Raw genomic sequence first — 19,340 nt, forward strand, 5'->3', positions numbered from 1 at the left:
TGTGTGTGTTAATATACAGGACTACATCTCCCAGCATGGTGTGTGGTAATATACAGGACTACATCTCCCAGCATGGTGTGGGGGTAATATACAGGACTACATCTCCCAGCATGGTGTGTGGTAATATACAGGACTACATCTCTCAGTATGGTGTGGGGTAGTATACAGGACTACATCCCCCAGCATGGTGTGGGGGTATTATACAGGACTACATCTCCCAGCATGGTGTGTGTGTGTTAATATACAGGACTACATCTCCCAGCATGGTGTGTGGTAATATACAGGACTACATCCCCCAGCATGGTGTGGGGGTATTATACAGGACTACATCTCCCAGCATGGTGTGTGTGTGTTAATATACAGGACTACATCTCCCAGCATGGTGTGTGGTAATATACAGGACTACATCTCCCAGCATGGTGTGTGGTAATATACAGGACTACATCTCCCAGCATGCTGTGTGGGGTAATATACAGGACTACATCTCCCAGCACGGTGTGGGGGTAATATACAGGACTACATCTCCCAGCATGGTGTGGGGTAATATACAGGACTACATCCCCCAGCATGGTGTGTGTGGTAATATACTGGACTACATCTCCCAGCATGGTGAGTGGTAATATACAGGACTACATCTCCCAGCATGGTGTGTGGTAATATACAGGACTACATCTCCCAGCATGCTGTGTGGGGTAATATACAGGACTACATCTCCCAGCACGGTGTGTGTGGTAATATACAGGACTACATCTCCCAGCATGGTGTGTGGTAATATACAGGACTACATCTCCCAGCATGGTGTGTGGGGTAATATACTGGACTACATCTCCCAGCATGGTGTGTGGTAATATACAGGACTACATCTCCCAGCATGGTTTGTGTGGTAATATGTGGGACTACATCCCCCAGCATGCTGTGTGGTAATATACGGGACTACATCTCCCAGCATGGTGTGGGGTAATATACAGGACTACATCTCCCAGCATGCTTTGTGGTAATATACAGGACTACATCTCCCAGCATGGTGTGTGGTAATATACAGGACTACATCTCCCAGCATGCTGTGTGGGGTAATATAGAGGACTATATCTCCCAGCATGGTGTGTGGGGTAATATACAGGACTACATCTCCCAGCATGCTGTGTGGGATAATATACAGGACTACATCTCCCAGCATGGTGTGTGGTAATATACAGGACTACATCTCCCAGCATGCAGTGTGGTAATATACAGGACTACATCTCCCAGCATGGTCTGTGGGATAATATGCAGGACTACATCACATAATAGGAGTTGTAGTTCTGCAACAGATGATGACAGGGTACACAAGGGGGAGGCGGTGGCACAGTACACTAGTGGCCATATGGGTACATGTAGGGCTCACAACACGTTGCCGGAGGCAGCTGTGTACCTCCAGCCATAAGAGCCTCCACACATACAGTAATTATCTTGCCCGACGCAGCGTTTCTTCGTTCTTACAGCTGGGTGGGCCAAGTGAGGATGTTGGGCAAGGGGGAGCCCCATTCAGTTTTTTGCTATGGGGCCCCATGAATCCTAGTTACGCCCCTGGTAGCATCCCCTATATAGAATAGCCCCTCTGTGTAACATCCCCTATATAGAATAGCTCTCTCTGTGTAGCATCCCCCTATATAGAATAGCCCCTCTGTGTAACATCCCCTATATAGAATAGCCCTCTCTGTGTAGCATCCCCCTATATAGAATAGCCCCTCTGTGTAACATCCCCTATATAGAATAGCCCTCTCTGTGTAGCATCCCCCTATATAGAATAGCCCTCTCTGTGTAACATCCCCTATATAGAATAGCCCTCTCTGTGTAGCATCCCCCTATATAGAATAGCCCTCTCTGTGTAGCATCCCCCTATATAGAATAGCCCCCTCTGTGTAGCATCCCCCTATATAGAATAGCCCTCTCTGTGTAACATCCCCTATATAGAATAGCCCTCTCTGTGTAGCATCCCCCTATATAGAATAGCCCTCTCTGTGTAGCATCCCCCTATATAGAATAGCCCTCTCTGTGTAGCATCCCCCTATATAGAATAGCCCCTCTGTGTAGCATCCCCCTATATAGAATAGCCCCTCTGTGTAACATCCCCTATATAGAATAGCCCTCCCTGTGTAGCATCCCCCTATATAGAATAGCCCCTCTGTGTAACATCCCCTATATAGAATAGCCCTCCCTGTGTAGCATCCCCCTATATAGAATAGCCCTCTCTGTGTAGCATCCCCCTATATAGAATAGCCCTCTCTGTGTAGCATCCCCCTATATAGAATAGCCCCTCTGTGTAACATCCCCTATATAGAATAGCCCTCTCTGTGTAGCATCCCCCTATATAGAATAGCCCTCTCTGTGTAGCATCCCCCTATATAGAATAGCCCTCTCTGTGTAGCATCCCCCTATATAGAATAGCCCCTCTGTGTAGCATCCCCCTATATAGAATAGCCCCTCTGTGTAACATCCCCTATATAGAATAGCCCTCCCTGTGTAGCATCCCCCTATATAGAATAGCCCCTCTGTGTAACATCCCCTATATAGAATAGCCCTCCCTGTGTAGCATCCCCCTATATAGAATAGCCCTCTCTGTGTAGCATCCCCCTATATAGAATAGCCCTCTCTGTGTAGCATCCCCCTATATAGAATAGCCCTCTCTGTGTAGCATCCCCCTATATAGAATAGCCCTCTCTGTGTAGCATCCCCCTATATAGAATAGCCCTCTCTGTGTAGCATCCCCCTATATAGAATAGCCCTCTCTGTGTAGCATCCCCCTATATAGAATAGCCCTCTCTGTGTAGCATCCCCCTATATAGAATAGCCCTCTCTGTGTAGCATCCCCCTATATAGAATAGCCCCTCTGTGTAGCATCCCCCTATATAGAATAGCCCTCTCTGTGTAGCATCCCCCTATATAGAATAGCCCTCTCTGTGTAGCATCCCCCTATATAGAATAGCCCTCTCTGTGTAGCATCCCCCTATATAGAATAGCCCCTCTGTGTAGCATCCCCCTATATAGAATAGCCCTCTCTGTGTAGCATCCCCCTATATAGAATAGCCCTCTCTGTGTAGCATCCCCCTATATAGAATAGCCCTCTCTGTGTAGCATCCCCCTATATAGAATAGCCCTCTCTGTGTAGCATCCCCCTATATAGAATAGCCCTCTCTGTGTAGCATCCCCCTATATAGAATAGCCCTCTCTGTGTAGCATCCCCCTATATAGAATAGCCCTCTCTGTGTAGCATCCCCCTATATAGAATAGCCCTCTCTGTGTAGCATCCCCCTATATAGAATAGCCCTCTCTGTGTAGCATCCCCCTATATAGAATAGCCCTCTCTGTGTAGCATCCCCCTATATAGAATAGCCCCTCTGTGTAACATCCCCTATATAGAATAGCCCTCTCTGTGTAGCATCTCCCTATATAGAATAGCCCCTCTGTGTAGCATCCCCCTATATAGAATAGCCCTCTCTGTGTAGCATCCCCCTATATAGAATAGCCCTTCTGTGTAACATCCCCTATATAGAATAGCCCTCTCTGTGTAGCATCCCCCTATATAGAATAGCCCTCTCTGTGTAACATCCCCCATGTAGAATAGCCCTCTCTGTGTAACATCCCCCATGTAGAATAGGCCCCTCTCTGTGTAACATCCCCCATGTAGAATAGGCCCCTCTGCTGTGCAGCCCCCATGTAAAAAACTAAATAATAAAAGTATACTCGCCTCTCACATTGCTCCCCAGCAGTGTCTCTTTCCTTCCAGAGCGACGTCAGTCTTCTCTCCTCTCCTGGCCTCTACGCCTCGCTCTCGGTATGCTTTCAGGAAGCTGGTTACAGCACTACGCTCTAGCATACGTGCCTGTGCGCAGTACGTCTACTGCCATTGTATTTTTTTTTTAAAGGGCAGACTGGCCTTAAATGGATTTAGCAGCGTCGGCCCTTTAGTGCTGTGGGGGGACTGGCCCAAGGGGCGCCAGAGGCAATATGACTGGGCCCCCTGGAGCATTAATATAGATATTTGTTAACTGCAGGAATAAGACAGCGCACCATATTAGTTTAGTTGTTGTACTAGTTCAGCTTTTCCCCTCTGTCAGGTTAATGTGATACAGGCAACAACCTTTTCCTCCACAAATGAGAGTTGTATAAGCCTTCAAAGGCTTTGTGGTCCTACTTTTGAACTTGCCTAGCCATCCTGCCATGGGCCTCTGATGTCAGAGAACTGGGGGAAGGAATCAGTCTTCTAGACCTAAAAGGTTTTCCGTCATCCTAGTATAACCATATATTATGACACCTATGTGAACTTTTGTGGAAAACAAGACAGCCTTAACCTGCAATTCCCTAGAAATTGTGTTTGACATGTGCATATTATTAGTGTTCTCATTGTAAGGGTCAAAAAAAGAGGTCAAGGATTCATTTACTTCAGGATTTCTCCTGTTTGCCTACACCGAGGTGCATATAGTGTTGTATAATACACATTTATGTCACATGGTTGTCATTCATTCACTGGGCGCTGCAGAAGACACAATCTCTTTTCACACATGTATAATAAATGCACCATGTAGGATAAACTTGTGGGTGCAATTGTTTGTTTTAGCACACGTGAGAGGATAACATGTGGAAATACAGCAAATACCATGCAATGTACATAGGAGTCAGGCAGAAACTGAATGCTTGTCATTATATAGCAAAGCAATAAATGTATGTATGTATATATATATATATATATATATATATATATATGTCTGAGAAAATGTCTTTCTATTATGAAATATATATTGCACGCTAGAAGCTTGACACTGTTATTCTAGTATCGGGTCCATGCCCATTGGCTGAGATGGTTGCGAAGACCTAAAAACGTCTAGTAATGAAATGAGAAGAAATATAGCTGTAATCAGAAGGGTTAAAACTAATGTAATTTCCCAGGTGGCAGAGACACGGCAGGACTGGGTGGAAAGGGAGGTCCATATCGTCTGGATGCAGGGCACAAAGTCTACCAGGTGTCACAAGCTGAAAAAGATGCTGTCCCTGAGGAAGTAAGGAGAGCAGCTAGAGAAATGGCAGAGAAAGCATTTAAACAAAGGTAACATATGCCCTGACATTAATGAAGAGATGTCACCTCCCATAGCACATATATCCAGTATATACTTATAAATACTGTATAATTCCTGCCACTGTGCTGTCACTCTGTTATTCCTCCTGATAATGTATTAACAGCATGATGTTTCCCTTTGTTAATTGAATGAGCTGCTATTCTTCTCGTAAATGCAGACAGAATCCCCAGAATCCCCATTTACATGCTCTAAAACAAATCTGTGTAAACTAAAGAGCACACTGCTGGTTCTGTTATACCCAGCATGCTCAATATTGAAACAGATTTTGCCTCCATTTTCTCACATATAGTAAACTGGCAAATACAGTGGTTTGCAATAAATTAGAGTATCAACAAAAAATATTATTTTTTTTTACTATTTCAATTCAAAAAATGACTTCATATATTCTATGGAGTCATTACATACAGAGTGAACTTTTTCAAGCGTTTATTTCTGTTAAAGTTGATGATTATGGATTACAGCCAAGAAAAACCCAAAAGTCAGTATTTCAGAAAAATAGAATAATTAACCCAAAACACCTGCAGTAGCGTCCTAAGTGTTATAAAAGGTCCCTTAGTCTGGTTCAGTATGCAGCACAATCATGGGTAAGACTGCTGACTTGACAGATGTCCAGAAGGCAGTCATTCACACACTCCACAAGGAGCGTAAGCCACAAAAGTTCATTTCTAAAGAAGCTGGCTGTTCTCAGAGTGCTGTATCAAAGCATATTAATAGAAAAAGGTGCACAAGCAACTGGGAGAACCGCAGTCTTAACAGGATTGTAACGAAAATGCCATTCAAAAATTTGGGAGAGATTCACAAGGAGTGGACTGCTGCTGGAGTCAGTGCTTCAAAAGCCACCACATACAGACGTCTGCAGGACATGGGCTACAAGTGTTGCATTCCATGTGTCAAGCCACTCCTGACCAATAAACAACGCCAGCGTATTATCTGGGCCAAGGAAAAGAAAAACTGGACTGTTGATCAGTGGTCCAAGGTGCTGATTTCAGATAAAGTAGATTTTGCATTTAATTTGGAAATCAAGGTCCCAGAGTCTGGAAGAAGAGTAGAGAGGCACAATCTTGAAGCTGCTTGAGGTCTAGCGTGAAGTTTCCACAATCAGTGATGGTTTGGGGAGATATGTCATCTGCTGGTGTAGGTTCACTGTGTTTCATCAACACCAAAGTCAACGCTGCCGTCTACCAGGAAATTTTAGAGCAGTTCATGCTTCCCTGTGCTGAAAAGATTTTTGGAGATGGAATTTTCCTCTTCCAGCAGGATTTGGCACCTGTCCACACTGCCAAAAGTACCAATACCTGGTTTACTAACCACAGCATCACTGCGCTTGATTGGCCAGCAAACTCACCAGACCTTAACCCCATAGAGAATTTATGGGTTATTGTCAAGAGGAAGATGAAAGACACCAGACCCAACAATGCCGATGAGCTGAAGGCCGCTATTAAAGCAACCTTGGCTTCAATAATACCTCTGCAGTGCCATCAGCTGATCTCCTCCATGTCTCATTGCTGCATTGATGTCGTCATTCATGCAAAAGGTGCCCTGACCAAGTATTGAGGGCATTTACTGTACAGACTTTTCATTTGGTCGACATTTCTGTGTTAAAAACATTTTTCTTTTCAGTTGGTTTTATATAATATTCTAGTTTTCTGAAATACTGACTTTTGGGTTTTTCTTGGCTGTAATCCATAACCATTAACTTTAACAGAAATAAACGCTTGAAAAAGTTCACTCTGTATGTAATGAAATGTTCTGTGTATCTTAGAAGATCTGTCACTCCCCCTCCTGCCTCCTCCTCACAATTCTTTTACTGGCTGTAAGACAACCGCCTGCAGCAAGAGCCTTACCCCTCTGTCCTGTCTGCAGTATACACTCCTCAACTTTTAAACTGGAAGAAGGAAATTTTGTGGAATTATTGAAATCACCAAATTCAGTCCCACTTCTACTTCCAAGATTTTGGTGTGGATGGCATAATATGTAATAGTAAGACCTCTCCAGTCTTCATCCCTAGTCTTGGTTTTGTCTGCGTGGCCATGGGCCTGCAGCATTTCTGGACTTGTCTCCCATCGAGCATATCTGGGACATCATTGACGAGTAATTGTAAGGAAGGATCTTTATGGCTTGCTTTCCCAAGTGCATTCAGCGTGGCAGAACATTCCTCAGACAACCATTAAAGCAACTCTGTACCCACAAACTGACCCTTCCCAAACTGCTTGTACCTTCGGATAGCTGCTTTAAATCCAAGATCTGTCCTGTGGTCTGTTTGGCAGGTGATGCAGTTATTGTCCTAAAAAAATACTTTTAAAATTGCAGCTCCATGCCCTACGTGCGTATCTGTGCCCTAACTTTGCACCACCCCTCCGTCCCTCCTCCCCACCCTCCTCATCATTAGGAATGCTCCAGGCAGATTGCCTATTATTCACCACCTGTGTTACCACGGCACATGGGCTGGATCATTAAGACACCTGTGCAATGTTCAAACACAAGTAAATGTTCCAGTGGCATTCCTAATGATGGAGAGGGTGGGGAGGAAGGACGGAGGGGGTGCTGCAAAGTTAGGGCACAGATACGCCCGTAGGGCACGGGGCTGCAATTTTAAAATTATTTTTTTATGACAATAACTACATCACCTGCCAAACAGACCACAGGACAGATCTTGGATTAAAAGCAGCTATCCGAAGGTACAAGTTGTTTGGGAGGGGTCAGATTGTGGGTACAGAGTCGCTTTAATAACCTCATTGATAGCAAGCCAAAGCGTTGGTGTATTTCTGCATGTGGCACTCATACTCAATACTAAATAAAGCGAGATGTTATGAATATTTTGTTTCCTTGTTTCCATTTTTTTTTATAATTTGCATCATTAATTTCCATAATTCCACAACTTTTCCCTCTTGTTGTTACAAATTCAATGTTGAGGAGTGTAGTAACACACAAAATAGCACATTATTATTTCCTGTAAAGTTTCCATTCTGGCTCTATTTTTATGTCATATTTAGTTTATGAGTTGTAGTCCATATATTATATTTAGGCTTTTTTTTTACTTTATTAAGCTATTTTATGTATGTATCTTATAGGTTGAAGGAAATCCAAATGAGTGAATATGATGCTGCTACATATGAACGTTTCTCAGGGGCCGTGCGCAGACAAGTTCAATCTCTTCGGGTTATCCTAGACAGTCTACAGGTAATCTGCAGCTTGAGATAGGTCTAACATAAGTATGATAATGCAGAAAGGAAATTGCTTTGGATACTGATTATTGCCAGTGGATATGTTTCTTCTATATGTATGTAAACCTAAAGTATAGCTAAAATATATGTTCTGTGCTATAGCAATAATAGTGTGTTTACCAAGAGAACATTAGAATCTATCAACAGTTGTGATCATTATAACTTGATTCAGATTTTAGATGCCTGTATAAGGGGTTACCATCCCACAGATCACATTAAGAGACACTGTTGGCATCACTGTGTGGCTGCGCTGCTTTGTGTTCCCTGTTGTATCCCTTCTGCTTGAGCCTTACCCTACAGTCCTCCCCTCTACTGTATTGTCTGTACGGGTGGGTTCATCCTACTGTCACCATGCACCTGCACTTTTTTGCATGAGTATACATGCCGCTGCAGGTTGGCATGTATATTCATCTGTTATGATTGCTTTCCTGTGCGCAGTGTTATGCCAGTCCTACAAAGCCGTACAAATCCTGCTGGCACCCACATAAAATTTTCTCTGTCTTTCCTGCATCTTCAGATGCCGGAAGTCAGAGAGTGCTCACATAGAGATGCATAGAAACCTCTAACTTCCCGTCTTCAAAAGCACAGTAGAATCAAGCGGGTGACATCAGTAGAAGAGCTGTGATGTTAGCGCCAGCAGGATTTGAATAGTGTCAGAGCACCGTCACAGAAATCCAGCCCACCTCAACCCATCTACCCATCAGCAGTTGGGGTAAACATTATATGATCGGCTAGTCCAATATGTATGGCCACCTTTACTCTCCAATAACTTAGCCATGAAATTTGTTAGTTCGGTCCCTTACATGCAGTCTAATAGACAGTTGGAAGCTGTCTGGATGACTATATGCCCTCTTCTTACAGGACCCTTACAGGACAACTTGACCATTGAAACTGCACAGGTTAAACAAATATTATTAGAAAAAAGGGAAAGGACCTTTAAGATGGCCAGTTTTCTTAGTAACTCATAAATCCTGGTGCTGATCTCATGGTCTAAAATCCAGAAGAAAAGTATAACAGATCCTTTGTCTGTCTTTCATAAAAATAAGTAAAATAATAAGAATGACTTGAATATGAAAGAGTCATTGTTTTTACACTGATGGAAAAATTAGTTTATCTTTCTGTCCTCTGTTTCATATGATTTAACCTGTAATGATAACCACCATTTACTGACATACACATTCCCTTACAAAGAGAGCTCAGCTCTTTTCATTAGAGCTTGCTGCCTTCAAAGGCCATCAGCACCTCTTTGTGAGCAGTGCCCATGAGCGCTCATATCCAGCATTGCATGATGTCACTTCCAAGACATGCTTTTCAAGTAATAATTTGTTCAGCTCAGAGCTGGCCAGCATCATGAAGATGCTAACTCTAGTGAGATTGTATCGTGTCTGTGAAAAGGCAGCCTGCCAGCCCGCTATGAAAGAGCCACTCATACTTGGGGAGCTAGCACACCAGTTGATAAGCAAGACATCTAACAAAGAGAGTATACGTTCCATAGGAAGTACATGCATTCATTTATTTGTAAAGCTCTGCAGGAATTTAGCAATGGATTGTCAAATGTAAATAAGGAGCAAAGACATTATGGGACAGTAGAATAAATATTATCCTGCACGCTGATATTTGCACATGTAAGACTTCCTCTGTGCATACAGGATAGATTTTTGGATGCGTCAGTTAGTGGTATAAAACCCCACTGCGAGATAAGTCTTTTTTTTCCCTGCATAATGTTTTTCTTTATATTTGTTTGAAAAGCCCCCCCCAAAAGATTTAGTAGACACCATTCATTTGTATTTTACATTGGGGGATTAAAGGCCGGTTATGCATAATTTTCAATTGGGTTTAGCTTTAAACTCACACATGCACAATTGTGTAATCATGGAAACAAGCATCATTTTTGGTGCAATGTGAGATGTATTTGTTTATTCTTCATCATATAATTTTATTTTATTAATTGGTTGGAATGAAAAGTTACATTAAAGTTGTAGTGCTTTTCCTAATGGCAATCTGCTTCAGAATACTCATATAACATCAATATACTGCACTGAAATAATACCTCCACATAAGGCCAGAATACTACATTATACAGTGCACAAATAATAATGCCAAACAACACTGAAATAATAGCATCAATGCCAAAATAAAATTGCAGTATTTACTAGAAGGCGCATTCACTTCATCCAAGTACTCATATATGCAAATACTCACTGACTGCATACACATAATGTCACTTATAAGACATGCTTACTTACTATCGCCAGGCACACAAATACACCAGCATATTTACACAAACAGGCATGCATATACCACATACACTCAAGTAAACACATTTGCATATTAAAAATATAGCAAATTATGTCAAGCTTTACAATTTTTTTAAGGCAAAGGGTAAAGAAAGGCAATGGATTAAGCATCAAGCAATGGGAGAGCTGGATGACACCAAAATCATTGATGGATTGACAGGAGAGAAAGCAATTTACAAAAGGCGTGGAGAACTTGAGCCTGAAGTAAGTAGTCTCTCATTGTCTTTCTTGGTCATGTTGTTCTCTAGGTGTGGCCACCAAGCAGCCTGAATCATGTCTGACTGATCATATTGGTCAGACACTGGGTGGGTCACAGTAGTAATTTCCATTACACATTTTCCAATGTAACACTTTGATGATAAAATGATTTTATAAGGATTTTTTTCATCATGTAACTATACTATGGCTAACAGTTTTGTCTTTTATTTTCTGCTTAGCTTGGCAGCCCACAACAGAAACCCAAGAGGTTGCGTCTCCTGGTTGATGTATCTGGCAGTATGTATCGCTTTAATGGTCTGGATGGCAGGCTGGAGCGCTCCATGGAAGCCACTTGCATGCTGATGGAAGCTTTTGAGAATTATGAGCATAAGTTTAAGGTAATTACAAATGAAAATGATTCATTGAAGACCAGAGAGTAAATTTATGGCGTCTTCTTGTGGTGGTGAGTGATTCAGTGCATCTGTTGCCAGGATAAAGAACACTACGCTATGGTTGATGCTTCATTCTTCAGATGGACTGTTGGATAAATCTGTGCAAAGCATGTATCGGGTGAAAGATGGTTGATTTTTTTTTTTTCCTAGTAAGACATACTAGTAACATTCAGTGGTAGACTTTGAAGCAGATGCCCATTGTAACCAGTCTTACAGGTGCTATCATCTGTGTTACAAAATAAGAGCTATAATCTGATGGAAGCTATCTACATCATCTCCTATTTTATGCCTATTGTGCATAACGCCTATGGATACATTTGGCATGTGTGCTATATGAGCTGTACTGGTGGATAAGTTGAAGGTTGAAATATTTTTTTTTTCCGTGTTCTGCTACCTTACCATTGATATTCTATAATTCTATTAAGTTGGTTCATCCCAGCGAACTTGCATCCTTACATTGAACCTTACCTAAATCGTGTTATTCCCTGTCTGACAACCAGTAAATTATATGCTCTACTGTGTAGATAGAATATTGGTCTGTACTGTCTGACCTACATCATCATCTATCAGATTCCACCTGGCAGCTCTTATTTTCCATTCTCACCAAGCTATGCCATTGCTGTTTATCCCTATGCCCCTCCATGCACATAGTGCTATTGATGAGATCTTTTCTTTTAGCCTTACCTTGAAAGCCAAGAGTGCAGTGGTATAGTAAGTGAGAAGGTCAGCACTTAACAATGTCCAGAAATTCGGAGTACTGGCCACTCATAAGCAGTGGACTAGGCTCATTGAGGAGGAATTTTTCATCCTTGGGCACAGTGGTTGTCCCAGGAGTCAGACCAATCAGCTAGCTATGTCCTCTACTTTACTATCAATTACCTAGTGCCTTATCCTATCCTATTATTTTCTACCTTGGTGACTGTAGAAATTCTAGAGATAAAAGTGTACCTGTCACTTGAAAAAACCTTTTCCATATTCATACCCGCACCTATCACTAGAACCAGTTGGAAGAAGCAGCCAACTAAGTTCACTCTCTCCCCCGTCTCGCTGCAGGAGATGGTTCCATAGACTTCGCTCTGTCTCCTGCCACAAGGACAGAAGAGGGTGAGAACACACAGCAAGCAAATGTCCTGGCTCTAACAATAAAGATGAGTCTAAACACCCAGACCTCAACTGATCAAAATTAAGGACATGTGAAAAGTCTTTTAATAGTGACCATTGAAGCTTCTGTTTACCCTGTCAATATGATTCCCATTTTATAGGATTAATGATAACTATGAGGAATCTTCTGACAAAAATACAAAAAGTGCCACAGCAACCCACAGGTGCAAGCTCTTACCGCATAATTCTCCCCCCGGTGTTCACGCGATAAAAACCTGCTCTGTAGATATTGAAAAAATCTTAGCAAACTAATTGATCACACAGAGTGTACAATGTCACCACGTTAAAGTGTCCTCAGAGACATGGTGCCTACTCAACAATTATAAGGCTGGGTTCCCACTATGTATATTTCAGTCAGTATTGTGGTCCTCATATTGCAACCAAAACCAGGAGTGGATTAAAAACACAGAAAGGATCTGTTCACACAATGTTGAAATTGAGTGGATGGCCGCCATTTTATGGCAAATATTTGCTGTTATTTTAAAACAACGGCTGTTATATTGAAATAATGGCCGTTATTTACTGTTATATGGCGGCCATCCACTCAGTTTCAACATTGTCTGGACAGAGCCTTTCTGTGTTTTTAATCCACTCCTGGTTTTGGTTGCAATATGAGGACCACAATACTGAAATAGACGTAGTGTGAACCCAGCCTAAGTGTGTAAATGCTAGAGTAGGACTATGTCCCTGAGGACACCTTAACGTGGTGACATGGTACACCCTGTTTGATAAAATAGATTGCTAAGATCCTAATTTTTAAGGATTTTGTGTACACCGGGGGGAGTGTATACAGTAAAAGCTTGCACCTGTGGGTTGCTACTGCACTTTTTTGTCTGTATTTTAGCAACATGCAGCGTGCAACCTGCATTGTGAACGGAGGCATAGATGTGCTGCCAATTTTTCTCCTTTTTTTAATGAGGAGTCTACTATGATGCATTTTTCTTCCAAATAATCATCTAATGGATCAATCAGTTTCCATTGTACGCTGAAATAAATAAACTACTAAATGAGGGTACTATGAGGACCCCATACCAATGTTATCCTGTAACATATGACACAAGATAAGGGTTGGGTGGAACTGCCTTTAAATCCAAACGTTCATACACCATATATAAATGTGTAAGAAGTATGCCCCATACTGTATAATATACACAATAAATTATTTAAATTACATATACTTTGTCAACATTACAAATTTATTACATATAATGAACAGATACGCAGCTAGTCTGTTTGTCTTCAGAGTGTGTGTGACGCCACAGGAGTGTGAAGGAATGCCAAGTCAGTAGTTTCCAACCCGAAGACAGATGAGTAAACTTTAGCATGGTAATCTTTCCGTATAGGGCTTCATATGCACTGTGTATGGAAGGTGAGGAATGTATAGAAATAACATTACAGATTAAAATTTTGAAAATGTTGAATTGAAATAGAGCAGTGCAAGATGTATTCATTTTATCAACAAAACTATTACACATACCGTTTCTTGTGCGGTATGCTATGTGCGTCATATGCTCAAGTGTAAAAGAGTGGAAACTCTAAACGCAGATTAGCTTGACAGCCAGTATATCCCTGTGTTTAATTGATTTATAGTGCATTAGGCACTGTACCTCAAAAAACTCAGCTCCCAAAGAACCTTGGTCTCCCAAAAATAGAAAAGAGATGTAAAAAGCAATGTAAATAAGAAACCTGTAGGTAAGTCCCCTTTTATTGTACCTATTGTGCCAGCCAGTCATAAGCAGCCATAGGTCTTATCCAATTACTAAACTTTTCAGTGTTTTTTCTTTTTTCTCATCAGTATGATGTATCAGGTCATTCAGGAGACGGCTACAGCATTGAACTGATCAGAAGTGAAAAGATTCCCAGGAACAATAAGCAAAGGCTGGAGGTTCTTAAGGTATATACTTATTTCTGCAAATATTTATGATGGTCCGGCTTATTTTTATATTTGTTACCAATTAAATGAATCAATATCAGAAAAGTAATATGACTTAAAGCAAATTCGCTTTAAGGCCTTCACATGGATAGAACAGCTCCGGCGCTGGGAAGCCGGTGCCGCGGTCCTTTCTTTTAACCGCGGCGTGGTTTCCCCATACGGTGCTATTCTATTCCTGGGCACTGGCCGGGCTGAAGCAATGGAGGTCGGCCAGCTGGTCTTCATTGGGAGGAAACCCCCGCCCCTCTGTCTTGCGGCTCTATTGATTCTAATGGAGCTGCATCATAGAGGGTAGGGGGTTTCCTCCCACTGGAGTCGGGCCGGCCCACCTCCAGTGTTTCAGCCCGGCTGATGCCCGGAAATAGGACGGCACCATATGCGGGAACCAGGATGCAGTTCAAAACAAGGACCGCGACACTGGCTTCCCCACGCCAGCGCCGTTCTATCCGTGTGAAATCCTTAAAGCGAATGTTCTGCTGGTACATTTGCTTGAATACAAAATACACAAAACATTGAAGAAAAAGGGTGAGGAGGTGGATGTAGTAGGTAAGTGTACCTGTTAATAGGCCTGGCTTTCAAAACGCTTTGGGCTAACATTTGTTTCTATCTTGGTTCACTTTGCACTTTACTACTGTTTACTGTATGGTGGTGTTCCTGTATTTACTTATTACTTATTTATACGAGTGGACAGTGCCATTTTTTGATACATGTATGTATGTAACTACATTGATATTATTATATGATCTTGTATATTTGCTCCTACCTCCCTATGTTGTTTGCTCTTTTTATATATGTGTTTTTATCATTGTTTTGTGTAATACCATATGTGTTATATAAGTCTCTTCTGTGTGATCCATGTAGTGTGGGGTGGTGAAAGGGCCCCTTTTGACAGGACAAAGAGGGTTTTAGTATAAGTGATATCGTTTCCAACCTTTTTGTTAAGAATACTGACCACATATGTCATGTGTCAATATGTGAAGAGTCTTCTCTGTCATTGGGAGTATCTGAATCTGTGTAGCAATTGAAGTTTATGTCACTTGTAAAACTAACATTTACTCATTCTGTTTCATTAGACCATGCATGCCCACTCTCAGTTCTGCATGAGTGGAGACTACACATTGGAAGCAACAGAGCATGCTATAAAAGAGATAGCCAAGGAAGACGCAGATGAATATTTTGTCATAGTGTTGAGTGATGCCAACCTAGAACGTTATGGTATACCACCAGCAAGGTTTGCTCAGGCTTTGATGATAAATCCTCAGGTTAATGCTTTTGCTATTTTCATTGGATCCTTAGGAGACCAAGCTGAAAGGTAAGGAGTAAAATTAGAAATAACCAGATTTATTAGCTGTAAACATTGGTCGTGCATTTTGTGTTCATTTTTTTCCTGAATCTGTGTGAATAGTCTGTAAAATCCCCTTTTATAATTATTAACAAAACAGCACATTTATTCACAATTAGGTAGAAGCTAAAACAAAATAAAAAAGCAATGAATTTCAACCTATAACCATACTGTGTTGATTCAGAGATGTGTAGTGTAGCTGTGTCCCTACAATTCATATAACGTTAATAGCTTTCATACTGGTCCTACTATCTATATTACAAAAAGGACATTTTACCAACACTAGCTGCCTTAAAGGAGAAGTCAACCAAAAACTTTTATTAAAAAGCACAGCCCTGGGAGTCGGGCCGTGACATCACCTTTTTATCCAGGAAGTGAAGACGTTATGCAGTAGTAAATGTTCAGCCATCAGCTGTTATGCCTGATCCAGACATACATATGTACACTAGGCTATGTTGAATATGCTTGTATTTTCTGTGGGTAGAGGGGGGTAAACCACAGCCAAAGACTTCAAGCAGCAACATATCCTTCGGGTAACAAAACAATTGGGTGTTGAAGTACAACATGCATATTCTTCCTTTTCTCCAACATTGTCTGTCAGGGGAAATCGAAAGGTGCCCATGCACATTAGATAGTCAACTGGTCCCACTGAAATGAATGGCTATATGGGGCTTTAAAGAGTCACTATCGTATTATTTTTATTATGATTATTATTATTATTATTATCATTATTATTATTATTATTATTATTATTTTTTTTTTTTCAGAAATCAATAGTCCAGGCGATTTTAAGAAACTTTGTAATTGGGTTCATTGGGTTTATATGCCATTATCTGCATTCAAAAAGACTTTTTCCAGGTCCCACCCCCCCCTCCCTCCTCTTTTCCATTCACTGCAAAATATCAGGAAATTGTGACTTGTTGCATCAGACACAACCCTGTCTGTTCTATAGAGAGGGGAGGGAGGAAGGAGGGACATGAGTTGGCAGCAGAGAGTGGAGAACAAAGGATTACACAACACTGAGGTGGGTGAAGCTGTATTCAGAGGTCAGAGAGGTCAGTGCTGACTGTCAAAGGAGATAGCCGGGTCATGTCGTTGTAAATTAACGCTTTGTTGTCCTGTTTTGGTGCCTCATTTCCCTCTCTCCATAGGAGAACAATAAAGACAGGGGGGAGAGCTTTAAACAGCTTTTTCATGATAAAAAAAATCATTTTTCGGCTTATGAACCCAATTACAAAGTTTCTTAAAATCGCCTGTACTATTGATTTCTGCAAAAATATTTTAATGACCGTGACACTTTAAGAATTTTTTCCTGTTGTTTTTATGTTAACCAGTGACTGTATAGAATAATATCAAAAATCCCTCATGCCATGTTACTACATCTAAATATTTGTGACAGCACTATTAGCACTTTAAGTAGCTTCAGTTTTATTGAATCTCTTTGACATAGAAGAATATGACAAAGCTTGTGCACCTCTAAACTGTGTTTCCTGGTTTCTGTCTTAATAATATCCCGTATATGTCAAAATACTTTATTATTGGTCTTAATGACCTTTTCAATTGATCAAAGTAAAGTATATCGTACCCAAGGCTTTGCCGAGTAAGTGGTCTGCCAAGAAAGGGTAACTCAGGTAACTTGTAAGAAATATTGTAATGAAGATCATAAAAACTATTGGCTTTGCCCTGTCATTCTGTTTCCTGCCTTGGCATCGCTTGTGTTAGTGTATCCTTCCTTGGTTTATTCAGCAGTATTTATTCACTGGGCAATTGAATAGCAAGCATCAATTCATTCTTCACAATTGAAAGCCTCTTTGCTCCCACTCTCCATAGTAGAGAGATTTGCATTGCTAATATTCTCTTTTTACCCCCCATTTAACCCCCAGGCTCCAGAGGACACTTCCAGCGGGGCGATCTTTTGTTGCTATGGATACAACGCAGATCCCACACATCCTGAAACAAATATTCACGTCCACCTTGCTGTCCAGCGCCTAGCTTCAGTATTAGGACTGGCTGTTGTATAAGTATACAGTAAGCTGAGGAGAAAACAGGAACTTTTTAAAGAATGAACTGTAGATTATTTTATTGTGATGTCATATGTAAATACTGTAATCTCATTCCTAGACTTGCTTATGATTTGAATCTTCTTAACACTTCTGTGTTAGAGCTCTGTTTTTACTACTATTTAATAAGCTTGGATTGGTCAGATTAAATCAAATTCTGCTGATTTATATTTATTATGGGCGAGAATACAGATTAAAACATCTGCTATATAATAAATATAACAATATCTCCTCATATACATCTGGTTATTTTAGACTTGTCATTGATTCTGTGAAAGTCACTGGGCTCTGTATTATTAATGTTCAGTCATAACATCAAGTCGGGGATTAAAAATAGTCAATCTGATACTGCATATTCTAAAGATGTCTATACAAACTTGATAGAAGTAAGTTGATGGTTGACCAACCCATATACAATGCTTATATTGACACAGCAATACAGATTTTAGTCCATATTATTCATCATAGGTGACCAAGTGGCCCTGGAAGAAAGACGATTTTCATTCACTGTAAAAACGTTTTTTTCATGGAAAATTTAATCATGTAATGACTAACTATACAATTACCTAGTTAAAGGGGCTTTCCGGAGAAAAAAAATATGTTTTAATTTCAGTTGGTGCCAGAAAGTAACGAAATACAAATTTATAAATTATTTCTATTTCAAAAAAAACAAGAAAGGTTTTCTATGGAGATTTGCTACTGTTCTGCACAGTTCTTGTCATTGACAGAGGTGGCAGCAGCGAGGAAAACTTTCCTGCAGGATAAGTACTGGATGGCTTGAGATTTTTAAACTGAAGAAATGTCTAAATCTATACTTTCTGGCACCTGGTAGCAAGGGTGATGATTACAGTCGAATTTTATGTTAGCACTGTGCCCTACTGCCACAAGGTGCTGGGGAGGGTTTGTACTGCTTAACAGATGTGACAAAGAAGTGTAGGTGCAACACAGAAAATAAGTTAATAGAATGAAAGACAAACAGTAAGGCTGTTACATGGAAAGAAGGTCAGGACAGAACACCCCACATATTCCGTTGCATAGACTTCCTCAGGGATCCACCTTCTCAAGGCAGCGGCATTTAAATGATGATAGTTTGGGTTTTTGTGAACCCAAACGTTTGGTAGGTTTGCTCATCTCTAATGGCTATGTCAGGTATAAGCAGTTCTGAGACCTCTAGAAACATTTGTAAGTACCAATCTCTTAATAATATTGGAATTCTGACTGTCAAATGTTGTTTTGTGACAATATTCCATCTGTGTAAATAGTAATAATATGCAGGGGCCAGTATGTTGTATTCCCTATGTAAAGGTGGACATACACATTAGAAATTGGCCTTGTTTATTCAACTGTCTGTATACGGGCATGTTCAGCCTGGACATGTGTGCATGTTACATTTCAATGGGGTAAAAGAATAAGGGCCCTATTCCACCGGACGATTATCGTTCAGATTATCGTTAAATCGTTCGAATCTAAACGATAATCGTTCGGTTAAAATGCAGTTGACTATTAACGACCGAACGAGAAATCATTGATCGCTTTATAAGACCTGGACCTATTTTTAT

General features: G+C 40.9%; 1 protein-coding gene across 3 annotated transcripts in view; it reads left to right on the forward strand.

The window, feature by feature from the left end:
* Positions 1-18,010, forward strand: part of VWA8 (von Willebrand factor A domain containing 8) — a 192,216-nt gene extending 174,206 nt beyond the window's left edge. For all 3 annotated transcript variants that reach the window (XM_069970562.1, XM_069970561.1, XM_069970563.1), the window contains exons 40-46: positions 4,927-5,083; positions 8,186-8,294; positions 10,714-10,839; positions 11,073-11,231; positions 14,242-14,340; positions 15,453-15,691; positions 17,605-18,010. In XM_069970562.1, the coding sequence (XP_069826663.1) occupies positions 4,927-5,083; positions 8,186-8,294; positions 10,714-10,839; positions 11,073-11,231; positions 14,242-14,340; positions 15,453-15,691; positions 17,605-17,713 (998 nt within the window). In that variant the 3' untranslated portion in view covers positions 17,714-18,010. The remainder of the gene's footprint in view (positions 1-4,926; positions 5,084-8,185; positions 8,295-10,713; positions 10,840-11,072; positions 11,232-14,241; positions 14,341-15,452; positions 15,692-17,604) is intronic.
* The last annotated feature ends 1,330 nt before the right edge of the window (positions 18,011-19,340 follow it).

This window comes from Dendropsophus ebraccatus, chromosome 5 (genome assembly GCF_027789765.1).
Source record: "Dendropsophus ebraccatus isolate aDenEbr1 chromosome 5, aDenEbr1.pat, whole genome shotgun sequence".
Taxonomy (NCBI): Eukaryota; Metazoa; Chordata; class Amphibia; order Anura; family Hylidae; genus Dendropsophus; species Dendropsophus ebraccatus.